This window comes from Bombus vosnesenskii, unplaced genomic scaffold (assembly GCF_011952255.1).
Source record: "Bombus vosnesenskii isolate JDL3184/JDL3185 unplaced genomic scaffold, Bvos_JDL3184-5_v1.1 scf7180000013311, whole genome shotgun sequence".
In the NCBI taxonomy this organism is placed as follows: Eukaryota; Metazoa; Arthropoda; class Insecta; order Hymenoptera; family Apidae; genus Bombus; species Bombus vosnesenskii.
This window is the reverse complement of record NW_022882959.1, coordinates 249,196-264,326: the sequence shown is the minus strand read 5'-3', so window position 1 is coordinate 264,326 and position 15,131 is coordinate 249,196. Positions and strand designations below refer to the sequence as shown.

Genomic DNA, 15,131 nt, shown 5'->3' with positions numbered 1-15,131 from the left:
ATTTCGCAACGAAAGCGGACCTATAACAACGTTTTCCGCGGCGGAAACACGAATCGAAGTCTACGTATCGAGGAACGTAATTTCAAAGCGCTTGTCCAGGCTGTTGCTTTGAAATCGTTTCAAGAATCGGTGCAAGAATCGGAGATTTTTTGCGACAACGACAGTCGACTGTTTGTCGATAGTTAATAGAACCGAAGAAATTTTGCAAACGGCACCGATCGCTGCGTTATTATCTCTAGAAACTCGATCGAGTAAAAATATACACATATCGTTGACACGACACTCGGACGCCCAAGTAAATCTCCAGCTAGTTTCCGTTTGTTTAATTACGTTTATAAACGTACGTAAAGATATAAATTTGCTTGGCATTTTAGTCGACATTTCCATTCGGCAATTCGGTTCGAAGACGATTTAAAAAAGACGAGATTGGCAATAGGAATGAAAATAAAGGAGAACTCGACTTACTTCGACGGTCGAATAACTTTCTTCGCGCTGTTTATCCAAGAACCAACGACCACGGACGGCTATTTTTAGTTAAGAGGAGAGTCGCAGGCGGCAATTTGGCTACAACATTCACGGCTGGTGTCGAGTTTCGTATTTTGAGAAAGGGTTGAAGGAAGACGCGAGGCAGAGACCACGGCCTAGCATCTGTCCTAGCAGATAGCCGACTAAGAAAATAAGGCGAGACTCGCGAGGCGCGATTAGCGAGCACGCCCCGTGTTCGTAACAGTTTTCTCGAGGATTAAAACCTTGTCGACTTTCCGGGCCGCTCGGTTCCGCCGTTGCTGGTCGTCGAAATAGCCGATTGAATTACACGTGGCGCGTGCCAGCCGGCCGCCACCGTCACCGCATACGCCAAAGATCTTTGCTCGAACAAAGAACGCAATAAGCCATCATCCGATCGCTATCTCGTCATCCGATGGGATTTCCAACGACCAAAGAGGCGGCCGCGTTTGCAAATCTTCTGGCAACGATCGTATACGTGGAGTTATCGGTGATCGTGGAATGACTGGAATCGAAGAAACACAGACAACATAGACGACAAGATGGCATAAACGATCGACTAAATTCGAACACTTTGGCAAAGCGTGTGCAAAGCGTATATGCTTGCAACAAGTATCTGGTAATTGCTATGCACGCTTTCGGATGCGTTTAAAATTTCACCGATGTAATGTCGTCGATGCAAGCGACGTCACGTTACGGTGCCGATGAAACTTGGAAATTGATTTTCCACGATGTACGCGCATCGAATGCGAAAAATGTGTAAAAACGTGGCGATACGTCGTCTTGGAATACCGCGTTCTTCCAGTTACACGGTATCTGGAAGCTGGTGCAGCCGCGAGAGGTGGTTCGCCGCAAATGTAATTAAGCAGCCGTGACGTATTTAGTAACATCTCGATCGTCGAAAGCAGGCTCTATCCCAACGATGGAGATTATCCGATGCGCAATCACTTTAGCAAAGGGAGATGGGCACCAGTGGGAGGAACTTTTGATCGCGAACAATACCGTCACTGTCATCTCGTCACGAGGGTTAATCATTCAACTTTGAATGGACGGCCGGTTTCCTGCTCCTCTATCGACCTACACCGCTGGTTACTGTACGCCGTACTTTGACGCGCCACACGTTACACGATAGCACAGAAAAGAAAACGGAAAATAGAAAATCGAACATAAATCGAATTTCGAGGAACTTTTGCTCGGAAAACGCGAATTCGGATACGTTTAATCCTGCTATGATCGAATAATCGAGTGACTAGCGGCGAGTTAAGAGCAAATTTCAGGTAAAAGAAGCTAGTTTTCCGTATCCGTATCGCTTCATTTTGCGGACGAAAAGGGAGAAACGAACGTACCTACGAATCCCTACGTACACCCTACGTACACTTTACGTACACCCCACGTACTGCGATTATATTTGTCGAAAGTATTTAAGAAACGAGCACCCGGCGAGACAAGCGGCGCGACAGCGGATGCAACCCGGCTCGCGTAGTCGCTTAACGCGCGCACGCGATTAAGGCGGATCGGCATACGTACGACGCGTGTCTGTTTCTTTCGATATCGCCGGTAGAACGATCGCGGGAATGTAATCGTCCGTTTGATTTCAGGTGCGAGCAAACACAGGTGTGTGGTTGGCTGCGATGCTCCCTCGAAGAGGGTTGGAAGACCGACCGATTCTCGTTGCCATAGACGCTACGCGCCACGGGCTATCTCTGCCTCTGAATCGATGATTCGAGATCGGGAAATCGAGCGTAAACGTTTCGTGCAAATTTTGTGGTCGCTCCATCGATACGATCAAATTTTTACCTGCGAAACAACGATTCGACGATGTGAACGAAAATGAATCTGCCTCGGACGCCGTCGTTTTGGCGCTGTCTTCCTTCGTTTGTCTTTCGTTTTCTAGATTCGAGCTACGATCCGAAAATTAGCGAACTTTGCCACGAAAACCAAGTTGTTTCGGTCTCGATCGCGATATAAGCGGCAACTAGTTGGTCGAACGATTAAATCCGTACGATCGTCTCGCGCGACTCGCACGGTCACTCGATGGTCATCATGGTGATCGCGCACCACCCTGTCGGGTCTAACCCGACCCTAACAGCGACCGCTCGAACTCGTTGGAAACGTTACAGTTGCGTGGAATCGCGCGTTACCATCGACAGAGACGAAGGCGGGGTCCGGTTTTCTACGGGGTCCTGCGTAAATACCACGGGCCCGATCGGTTGGAAGCGTAAGCCAATACCCAGGGTGTTGCGCACTCGGCGTACTGCGAGTTCTTCTACGCGACCCTCTACTCCCATCCTTCTTACACCCTCTGGCCGCTTTTTTTCTTTCTCGCTTTCCCCTCTTCCCCCTCTTCTCTCTTACGCCTGTATCGAGGTTCTCGCGTGTTTTTCGTGTTTTTCAATTTTATAAATCCTTCCTCCGTGTCTTTTCGTCTTCTCCTTCGCGAAAGGTTTCATCGTACAAACCGTTTCGTACATTTATACCGTTAGTACGCGTTAGTAATCGAGAAGCGGAGAAGCGGAGAAGCGTCGCTTTTAACCAGTTTTCCAGGGTCGGACGCGAAACTTTTCGAACGAATAAACGTTGATCGCGTTACGCTCTTATTTCGTTCGTCGTTCTTTCGCGCGTCTTTCCGCGTGCGTACGACACGCAGCTGGGTGTATTTTCCCCGATCGCTCCTCGTATTCGCTGTAAACGGTAAGCGATACGGAGCCGCGTAGGTAGAGTTATAACGAATCGAAAAATACGCAGAGCTCGGACGGACTGGACGGTTCGCGTCGACGACACACGGTGGACGCCGGAACGATCGGTGCCATGCGGTCGACTTCCTCTTCCTGCGTGCACATCGGAACTACAGTAGTCAGGTGTCCGGCCTGACGGTCGCGATTACGTCGAGACATTCGATAGTCGGATGCGCCCGGCCTCGTGAGAGACCGCGTTTCCAGCCATCGGCCACTTTACGTTCTTTCCGATCTCCATCGTCTACCGTCTAACTATCGCCTAACCAACTTCCATCCAACATGCAACGTCGCTCGCCCGGAAAACAAATCACTCGTCTCGTCGCAAAGAAACTTTCTATACGTTTATTCCTATCTTTCGCATCGGAGACTTTGCGTTTGGCATTGTAGAAAACGTAGCTTAAGATATTCTCATCTCGTCGAAGAAAAAAGTTTGACAGCGCTTCTTCTTTCCTTCCAACTTGAAAACGATTAATCTAGTTACGGTAGCAACGGCGAATCGAAAGGTGGTCGCGACGCGACTATTACAGTTTCTTTTCAAGGTAATTTACGGATTAACAGATGCTTCGGATAGAACGGATAGAACGAAATGTAACCTCTGTTACCCCTTCCTAACCTTTAGCTTAGTTTACCTTCCTATCGTGGCGGTTTTATATTTAGTAACGATAGAATTACAAGAATTACAGAAATACGATATTAAATTTGAAAGAAATATCGCAAACGCCAGGAAGAAGCATTAGTTTATTCGTTGCTCGCAACCATACGATCGTGCGTTGTAACGCGTTTAGACGAATCGACGAGAGTGACGCGATTTGATAACGATATACAGAGGCTTGGTATTTAAACCGGACGTTAACGCTGGTATCGAGTTACGCGAATTTAACGTGCAAATAAACGGACACGGCTAAACGCGTACGCCTAATTAAACCGCGGGTTTCGCACTCGCGTTGTCCCGATCTGCAAGGCCCGACGGACTTTTCGCAAAAACGGAGCAACGATCTCGACCAAGCGCGTAATGCGCGCCGAACGACGAGCTGGCAAATTTCGCTCGTTCGTCGAGCTTGCTCGATAGGTTAATAAACAAAGTAGTACACTCTTCGCGAGTGTAGGATTTAAGCGAGATACCGGAAGGAAGACGGAAAAGTTGCCGTTTGCAGAAACGATATACAAGGTAACGGAAACTTTCGACTTTTGACGGGCTTGCGAAGCAGGCTCGCCGTTAAAAGGCCGGAGTACGAGGAGACACGGTTTGAGAAAACGGGCATGGGAGCGCGCGGTCGCGAAGGGTGGCCGTAGATGGGTCACAAGTGGAATAGGTAGCCTCGGAGTGTTTGGCAGCCGGGCTCACCGTTCACTGGTCAATAATCGACGAAAGGGAAGGCATTACAAGCGAGTGATCTCGAGGGTATCGAGGCCACTCGTCTGCGAGGCAGGACCACCGTGATCGGCGTGGTAATGGTATCTGAAGAAAATAATATCCTAGTTGCCCGTCCCGGCCTGGCAACCGGGATACCGGTGTAGTAGAGGCGAAGCGGACAGGCGAAGGAGGGCCCCCGATCACCGATCACCGATCGCCGATCGCCCAACGAACCATTAGTATCCCGTGTCGTCGACATCGACGACGGCCAACCCGTGTATTCCAACCAGACGTCTCGCGTTTTACACGCCCGTGGACATGGATATCGTTCAAACGGTTCTTCCTCGCGTCCTCTCGCGTCCACCTTGCCCCTATTCTTTCCGCGCATCCTTCTTCTACCTTGTAACGGATATCGCTGGCAGTGCGATAGGTCGCGCATGGGAATTTTCTTTCTTCGCTCTTGAAAATCGGTGAATAGTCGAATCTTAGAATTTTATCGCTCGTTTCTTTTCTACCATTCCGAGTAGCCGCTTCGGCGCCTCTACCACATATTACCAAATATTATTATCTACCAAATATTATAAGATGAACCAGCGAGCGAAGCGAGAGCTCGACGATCGTAGCCGACGATGTACGTAGAAATAGACCGAATGTATAGAAATTAAGGCGCATCGTTTGGCAATGGAAACGATGAAAATTCCGTTCAGCAGCAAACTCGAACGTTGCGCTGCACGGGCAAACATCGTGGAACAGAAAACGCGTGGATCCGCGGTTTAAACGGGAGCGAAATTGAAAAGTGCTGCGAATCTCGTTGGCAAACGCGTTGCCGAATGCGAGCGTAGACGAAAGGTTAACGTTGCTCGAGGGTAGGGGTAGACACACGTGGAAGAGCAGTACGTTAGGTGCGTGGAAGAAAGTGAGGCGTGGTGGAGGAAAAAAGAGAGCGACGAAAAGGCCGGCCCATGATGGAGTGGGGTCAAAGTGGTAGTCGCAGTGAATAAGGGGTGAGAGTGGGTGATAGTAGGTGGTAGATCCCTAGTTAGCCAAGACACGTTGACGAGCCATCGTGGCAGCATGGCAGCAGCGCACGATACCATCCCTCGACGCTTCTCCCTCTTTTTCTTTTTCCTCGTCTTCCTCTACCTCTTCTTCCTCTTCTCCTCCTTCTCGCTACCTTCTCGAGATTCACGCCGGCTGCAACTTTAATACACATCGTTGTAAACTCCGATATACATCGACGACCGAGTTCGAACGCGATTTCAGTCAACTTACGATGTAGTTTGCAATTCGTTTCGTCAACGTTGCCAGTGCGCTCTTACGCGATACGGGAAGAACGGAACAGTGCGTACAGTGCGCGGCTATGTGTTGTCTGTGTTTCAAGATCAGACTGAAAATTCGATCACGAGGGGATCGAGGTGAATAACGATTCGAGAGATCGCGTACGGTTCCGCCGAGACAGAAGAGACTCTCGACGCACGCGTTTCACAAGAGAACATTGTACAGCGATGGAAGGATGCGCGTTGTTTACCATCGAGCAACTGTGCGAGACGACCGCGTTTACGTTGATTTTGCGTTGATTTTGCGTTGATTTTGCGTTGATTTTGCGTTCCGTGTGCGAATCGTGCGAAAGCGATGACTCGGATCCAGACGATCGCGTCGAACGAACGGCGCAAATACCGTACACCTGTTAGGCTTTTTGGAAATTGTTAACCGTGCAGGCGAGTTTCAGTTTCAAAGTCGGAGACAGTGTTTCGAACGAAGAGTTTGAAAGCCGAGTCTTTCCGCCGATCTGAAATACACGGTGTAACGAATACCAGATACTTGTCGTAGTTTGTAGTCGGTAATTGTTAGTCGTGCAAGGGGAAGCGGGTAAAAGGATAAGTTTCGAAGGGAAGAAAGCGGAAGGCCATTTTCTCGCGCCAAGAGAATCGACGAAACGCAAATTTCCCGCATCGATCGACGATCGATGATCGTTCGAATCGCTGGATATGGAGAACCGAATCACGTGGCAACATGCACATGGTTTTCAGGCTATGAATGAAAATATCTGGCAGATTTTCTGCAGAAGCCTTTAGAGGAAACCGGCAGGTCTTCCAAGCCATAAAGGTACTCTTCTATGAGCTCGGTCCATATGCACGTGCATTTTCCTTTCAGCCATTCATAAAAAGTCATTCATGAATTTTCGCTCATTTTTTCGCTCATCACCTTTGCTCTCTCAAACAATCGCGTTATAAAGTTACGTTACCGAGTACTACGATCTCTCGAATAAATTTTCGAACGAATTCAAAGAAATCGGAAAAACGCTGGAAACGCGATCGATGCGATCGCTAAAAAAATGAACGTTCGTACGTAACGATATATATGGTAAAACTATTTAGTCGTCTGTCTGTAGTTTGACCAGTAGTCGGTTTATCGAGCTTCTTATATCTTTCGTTTCCTAGCTTTATTTTATTTTCCCATCTTCGAAAAAAATATATTCGATCGTCGAATTCGCGATTTCTAAAGCATCGAGCCTCGAATACGCCTGTAACGCGTAAACAGGCAATTTTCGAAAACCGCCTTCAAATATTTCGTCTATCGTTCCATGCCGTTGCTCTCGATATACCGTGTCAACGGATATCGTCGACGTCGTATCGTTTCGAAACTGACGATCGTTCGAAAGAAAAGCGACTCGACGTTCTCCGACTTGTCTCGCGGTACGCGTTATCTCCAACAAACTGGATGAGAATTTTCTAAAATATAAAAGGAAAGAAAGAAAATACGGAAATAAGGAAGGAACGTCCGAAGGCGAACGACAGAACGAACGATAGAGCGAATTATAGAGACGAGTATCGAAAAGAAAATATCGACGAATATTTTTTCGCGATATTTTATCGGCAATCAAGAAAGCGACGGTGGCGGTGGCGGTGGCGACGGCGGCGGCAACGGTGGAAATATCGCGAAAAATATTGATAAAGAAATCGGTCATACTCATGGAGCAATGTGCGGTTGCTAGGGAGACCAGAGGGGCTGGACCACGTCTCTACAGAGAGGAGGCAATCCGTCCGTGTATTTTGTCGAGAGAGGCGGGGGAAGGGGGTGTCTCTAAGGGCGGCTACGACCAGAAATTTCGCAGAGATGGAGTTTCTGCAGAATCATCACACGGTGAACACCTCCGAACCGCCGTACACCCTTGGCACAGGTGAGCCACAGTGTCCCTGACTGCGAATATAATTTTCACTGCTATATATCGTATACGAGACGCGAGAATCGAGACTCGAAGGAACCGATGCGACCTTTCTTTTCTTATTCTTACGAAACACGACATATCTTAGCGATTATCTACGATTTTACCAAGTGACTTTGCCTCCTTCCGCCGAGTGACGTCCTCCTTCTTCGCGTATTCTTTATTTTCGTTCATGCGACCAGCATTCCGCGTTTTCCTTCCATGTTCCACCTTGCGTCGGACTTTTACATATTCTTTCTCGCACGTTGCAGGATAACGCGTTACAGAACGATACAGATGCTCGTAAACTCGTCGTTTATCTTTCCGCCAATGGTCCGTGAATCTCGACCGAAGATTTCAGCAGAAGAATCTTTACGATCAACGGTTACTCGATATCTCTCGCGTTCTCTCTCGCCATCTCTCCCATAATCTCTCTTCAAACTGCAAAATAATCAAGTTAGACGATTTTCTATTAGCCATATTTTCCAACTGAACTTTATCTAAATTTCGATCTTACAATTTTACGTTTAACGATACACAAAGTTGAAATTTCACGATCCGAAAGCATCGTAATTTTCCATTTTGATTTTAGCAGCAAGCTTCGGACATATTTTTTCAAACAGCGTCGTCTTCCTAATTCGATTTGATCGAACGTCTCTTCTATCCGTAGGTTCGGTAGGAAGTATCGAGGCCACCATACCTTCCGGCCTGTGCACCGGGTCTCTCGGTGTCCTGTCCACCGAAGACACCTTAACGGATAATCAAAACGAAGAGACTCTGGGTGCACTGCAGGGCACGCTTCGTCTACAGGATCTGCAAAATTCTCCGCAAGACATTGGCGCTGATCAAACGCAACACATCCAAAATTCCGGACAGAGCCAAGTGGTCAGCGAGTTTGGGGCGAGCTTCTGGGTCGACGATATGGCCGGTTTTCCATTGCCACCGTTGGACTTGGACCCGTTACCTCCTGGTCTCTTCAGCCCATGCTCGGCAACCTACAAGTAAGTGGCAGGAAAATCTCTCTCTCCTCGTTCCATTCGTTGTTTCACCTTTTTCGCTCCAATCTCTAGAAATTTGTCCACTCGTCGTCGTCTCTTCGTTTGTTTCCTTTCGTGCATACTTTTCTTATACTTCTATTACAAATATGAATACGCTGAAATAGCGTATCAAATAGCGTAACAAGTTTGGTAAAAAATATGCCGCCACCTTCTTTCCTTCCTTATATTCTTATATCTTTAATTCCTTATATCTGAAAAAAAAAAAAAAAAGAAACGAAACGATGATTCTTCGTTTTAACCTTTTTTTTTTTTTTTTTTTTTTTTGTTAGTTCTTTGGTCTTTTAAACATCCGTCGAAGCGAGAGTAACGAGAAGAACGAGATTCAAGCACAAGTAATGTTCTTACACGTTATGTGCATGCTGCGTGTTTTTCCCCCATAAATGTACAAAAATCTGCAGTTTAATCGCCACGATAGGCATTTTTCAAGTATTTCAAAACATATATTCAACCGCGAATCCAAACGGAAGGATACCTTCGACTATTTAGGCTTGATTTACAACGTGCGACGAGTTTCAAAATTGCCTGCGTGTAAGAAACGTAAAATACGATTTATTATGATTTTCCTCTGCGGCCTTTGTATAGTTCTCTACTCTTCGTTACGATCGAATTGAATTCGCGACGATTCAAATCCTGCTGTTGTTTTGCCTCCGAGTATCAAGACCCGTTAATAAATAAACGGACGCGATCGCCACCGAGAGAGTATCGCGAACAGTATCGAAGAGCATCAACGAGTATTTATTCCGCCACTTGCGTTTGTACCAACGACTCGCGAATTCGGCTGTAAATAATTTGTTTATTTATTCATTTATTCAAAATATATTGGACGGACCGCGACAGAAATATTTCGCTCGACCTATCAACGACCAATCCTCCACAATCTTTACGATTATTTCCTAAAATATCAGTTATTTCGCCCGTACGTGAACCGCCATGCGTCCTGGTCTGACTAATGTTACGCGTTTCCACTTGGAATCGATCGTTGCATACACGGGACTAAAGAGTGAACCGGTTTACCGGATCGGTAAAAATAAACAAACGGATATAATATATCTGACGATATATTTCAATTCAACGCTGATACGTCCGAATATTTCGTTCGAAACAGATTTGATATTAACAAACAACGAAGCACGCAAACGTTTCGACTAAAAAAGAAAAGAAGAAAAAAAAGGAAAAAAAGGAAAAAGAAAAAAGAAAAAAATAATGGAAATATCGAATTGTTTGGATAGTTTGTAGCCAAGTTTAAGAAAATTTCAAATCCTATGTATACGTTTTTATTTTAATAGAGTCTTTTCTTCGATAATATCTTCATTTAATTATCTTTCTCGAAGAACTTGCCATCTTATGTAGTAATAAATTGTTCCTAGTTTCCGTAAACTTTTCCTATATCTCATTTGATGCCATTAGAAGAAGTCGGTAAGTAAAATGATAAAAATCGGAATAAATAATGATCGTTCTGCGTGAAACTGCGTGAAATTTAATATTGCCTTTTTCAAAAACGACAGCTTTCTCACTCTCCTCGTTCTTCGATATGTACAGCGTTTGACATCGAATAGGTAACAAATTTTATCTGAAAAACGACCGTAATAGTTGCAAAAATTTCGTGCACCTCCTCGTCTATCCAACACGTTTTCTATTATATATTTCATATTAGACAAACATTTCGATTTCTCTAAAAGTGAATAATTGGAGCCACTTGTTAACCAGGATAATCGACTTTAGCGACCTTAGGTTTTCCATACGTTCGAGTCGTTCTCCTCTGTTCGAAAAATATTATACAGTGGCTACAGAAACTATTAGTACGCTAGTACGTTTATCGGTGGATTTATATACTAGCTAGTTAGATGCAACTGTAACAATTAACGTATCATATAGTAATATGTACTTTTATATGATTAGAAAATAAGCGTACGAGCAAGTAATTTTTGTAGCCACTACATTAGCGGGATTAACGATGGACGTAACGATGGACGTAACGATGGACGTAACGATCGACGCGAGACAAGAAACAGAAAAAGGAATATGGAGTGGCATGTAGCGTAAAAATGACTGTAACGTTGTATTCGATATACCTTGTAATCTTTAAGCGTCCTTGCAGTTGGGGTTGCACCAGAGGAGAATGTGCGCCGAGAACGAGCAACGCGAACGGGGAAGGTGTGGCGGACGTGTTACTATCGTTAAAACATGCGGTGGTCCATCCTGGAAGTCCTACCGGCGGATACTACTCCACGGCAGGATCGAGTCATCATTATTCTCAAGATTATACTCAAAATCTTGGCCCACCTGTTCCACCCACGCATTACGCGTCTACACCAGCCATGTCTGTGAACGTTTCTATGAATATGACCATGAACATGAACATGCACTCTGGGTGAGTATCGTTTTATTCGTATTTATTTCAACGAGCGAGTAGAAAATGATCAAACTTTTATTTTCAACGCTAACGCTTATCCTCCATTTGTATCTTTAACGATCCGTGTCTTTACGACTGATAAAAACACTGTTCTTCGGTTTCAAAATAGATTTTCAATTTCTATCTTTCCAAATCATCGAAACCAATCCAATCGCTTTCTCCTTACACGCTGCCGCTCCAACCATTAACACGTCCGCCAACATTCACTACAAATTCAACGTATTTCGCTATAATATTAATATAAAACTGTTATTTCATTCGCATCATCTGTACGTCGTAATGTAAGATATAAAATACAATTACAATTAATTACGATAGAAGATTATTTATTTAATTAAAAATTAAAACTTCTAGTATCGGAAGGACCTCGATTTCCACAATTTTTTATCATTCTTCTCCTTTGTTTAATATTTCATATAAAATTTAAATGTCGTTTATAGGTTTATCTAAAATCCTTAAAACATGTAATATCGGTCTCTATTAATTTTCAATATCCTTAGGAAAATAAGTTTCAAAATTCGTTTCGTAGTATTTTAAATACTTGTTTCAATCGTGAAATTAGACTTTATAAAATATTGCTATTCTTTCATATGAAAGGGGTCGTAGAATTTAGAGAATAATCGTTATGAAATAATATTCGTTATCATTTTATTTTCTTGGAATCTTTTTCGTTGCCTAGAAATAGAGCGGCGAGTACGAACATTTTCTGAATCGAACCATATTCGTAGCGGCACTGTTTCATAGAAATCGACACTTTATTGGAAGCCATAAGAATCGTAAGGTGAACCGATACTCTATTCTTCTAAATTACGTGAATTTGTTGAAATTGTTGCGATACAAAGAATCTGATTGTTTTATAAAGCTTTTTACTATTTGCTTAGAAAAACACAAACACAGAAACTCGCATAACACAACGATTTAAACGATTCAACAAGTTTTATTATATAGCAATTCTGTCGTCATTCCTTTTACGATATAAAAATTTCCTAAAATACCATGCGTTTGCTTTATCAATTATCGAAATACGTAGCTAAAAACTATATAGACAAAAAGAGAGACCACAATTTTTAAGACGATCAAACTATTAAAAATAACAAAGTAAATATATACAAATAAATAAGAAAGGTACTTTCTTATTAAACATCTAGTTCGTATGATTGTCGTGCAATTCGTATTATTACCTAAATACCTGGAAAATTCCTACAACGTAGAAAAGTTTTTATAATAAGAATTTGATACATGAGAATCTCTTAAACACCTTATACCACAACAAAATTCACTTGACCAAGGCAGCCTTTCGATTATTTCCGACAGCATTTTTTCAAAAATACAATTTCATCTCACCATTTCGATATACTTTTTGTGAAGTAGCTCGTAATATTTCTCTTCGAAGCCAGACAGCCCTTCGCCATTTTGCTCGACGGAGAGGGTGCGCATCTAAGAGGGTGTAAAAGCCGAGCTATTCTGAAATTCACGGTTGTGTGCGTAGGTACGAGCAAAGCTATTCGTCGGCATGGGGCGTGGAACCCCTGTTAAGTCCCGCCCAGCAGTATAATCCCGTGGAGCAGCAGGCAAGGGTGAATCAACCCCCGGCCAATAGTCTGATCGGCACCAGTACCCATCCTCATTCTCATCCCCCGGCGCACGGCCATTCCAGGCTGCAATTGTCCAGTGAGCATGCTCTGTGCATAGGCGCCACCGGGAACCCAGTCACACCCGACGACAATGGCAGACCTAACCTATGCCGAATTTGCGGCAAGTCGTATGCGCGACCCAGCACCCTCAAGACGCATCTTAGAACGCACTCTGGGGAGAAACCGTTTAGGTTAGTGGTGCATCCGCTTCGCTTATCGCTCGATAACATTCGATCGATAAAGGTTGGTCGTTCTATTCCGTTCACCGATTTACAGCAGTAATTAGAAATTTATTATAAGAGAACCTCTCGAAACGATACCGATTCACAGATATATATCAAACGAGATATTCTACACGTTGACAATTTTACTTATCATTGTACAAAGATTTATTATTGTCACTATGCTGGCATTATACTGTTCTTTATAGATTTCATCGATCATGAATGCACAATCACAGATGGAACAATTTAAATCCACTAAATATTACGTTGAAAAGCATCTGAAAGTGTATAATATTATGTTATTATCTTGTTGCAGGGTTAATAGAGTCGATATGAAAGTTCAATTAAATTCTATAACTTCGTAGATACTTTCAAATATTGATAAAAGATTTATTCTAATCGATGTTATCAAAAATACTTTAGACCATAAATATTTACTTCTGTTGTTCGAACAGTATTCGCGACAGTACCCCATCGTTCCCATCGTTACTTTAGGTTAGGTTCAAAACTTTCATCGTATCAAAATCGAACCTTCGAAAACGACACATACTTAACGAGATTACCATCTTTTTTTCTTCTTTCTTTTAAATTTAAATACAATTAGTTCACAAATTCTTTAGACAAAATACTTACAGTCGTTCTTCCTATAAATCGTTTCGTCGCAATTCCAGTACTTCAATTTTCAATAGAACGATGGAATTACAAACTAACAAAAACTCGTTACTGTTACCAATAACCACTATATTGGCATAATAACATGGTTCTCCTACAACCAAAATTTACTGCTCCGTATGAAAAATAAAAATATTTTTTCCACTATAATAAATTTTCCACTTGAAAATGATGTCGCAGTGATGAAATAATCGTTTCAATTACATATGTATATAATAGATCGATATATCAAAATTATCTTCCTATGAAACCATAGAATTCGGATTCTTTTATGCGATAATTTTTACTAATATTATTTTATATTTACAAAATGTCTCAAGATTTACATGTTTTAGGTGTCACGCGTGCTCCAAGGCATTTAGTCAGGCCGCGAATTTAACTGCCCATGCAAGAACTCATTCGGGAGAAAAACCATTTCGATGTCCAGTGTGTGATCGGAGATTTTCGCAAAGCAGTTCCGTAACCACACATATGAGAACGCACTCGGGAGAACGTCCGTATAGGTGTGTTGCACCACGTTATATGGATTGATTATTTGTTCACCCGTGGCACAACGCGTGCCGCATAAAACCGGCACATATCATTACTTGGAAGTATTTGTATCTTATCGCATGCAGAAAAGTATAAAAATCTGGAATGACATCTCTTATATTATACAAAATTATTTCTTCTAAATTCATATAAATTACTTCCAAGTCGACGATTATCGACATAATTACGTTAAACAATGTTGTATTACGTTTTGCAATCCAATTGATCGATTTACCTTTTATAATCGCCAATTCTCTTTTATTCCAGATGTCGATTCTGCAAAAAGGCATTCTCGGATAGTTCTACATTAACCAAACATCTTCGTATTCACTCTGGCGAGAAACCATATCAGTGTAAGTTGTGCTTGCTGAGGTTTAGCCAAAGCGGTAATCTGAACAGGCATATGAGAGTCCATGGCGGTTCTCTAACGTGACACAGCTCAATATCGATTATCGATAACAATCGTGTTCTACCGCGATGTTGTCGAATACCTGTGATTCAACTTGGCTCGAGCTTACCGGCGAAAATGTAAAATAAAATAACTGCGACGAATGTTGATACTCTCAATAGAGTTCTGCTTCCTGACTGACTCAAATTTGCAAAGCGTTCGTGCGAACACTTGGTTATTTAAGGGCTTACATTTGAATATTTTTTTAAACGATACACAAGACAAGTAATAATCACAATATGTGTTATATTTGGCATTAGGAACTCATCAAGAATTCATTATATATATATACATATATGCATATATATATATGTGTGTGTGTGTATGTGTGTGTGTGAGAGTATATATATATG

The 15,131-nt window shown here is 43.1% G+C and overlaps 1 protein-coding gene across 1 annotated transcript; it reads left to right on the top strand.

The window, feature by feature from the left end:
* The first annotated feature begins 6,537 nt into the window (after positions 1-6,537).
* LOC117234956 (protein glass-like) lies at positions 6,538-14,914 on the top strand. Its single transcript, XM_033496548.1, has 7 exons — positions 6,538-6,699; positions 7,589-7,774; positions 8,469-8,799; positions 10,955-11,227; positions 12,759-13,094; positions 14,135-14,302; positions 14,598-14,914. The coding sequence occupies exons 2-7, from the start codon at positions 7,711-7,713 to the stop codon at positions 14,761-14,763; spliced, it is 1,338 nt and encodes a 445-aa protein (XP_033352439.1). The 5' UTR covers positions 6,538-6,699; positions 7,589-7,710; the 3' UTR covers positions 14,764-14,914.
* The last annotated feature ends 217 nt before the right edge of the window (positions 14,915-15,131 follow it).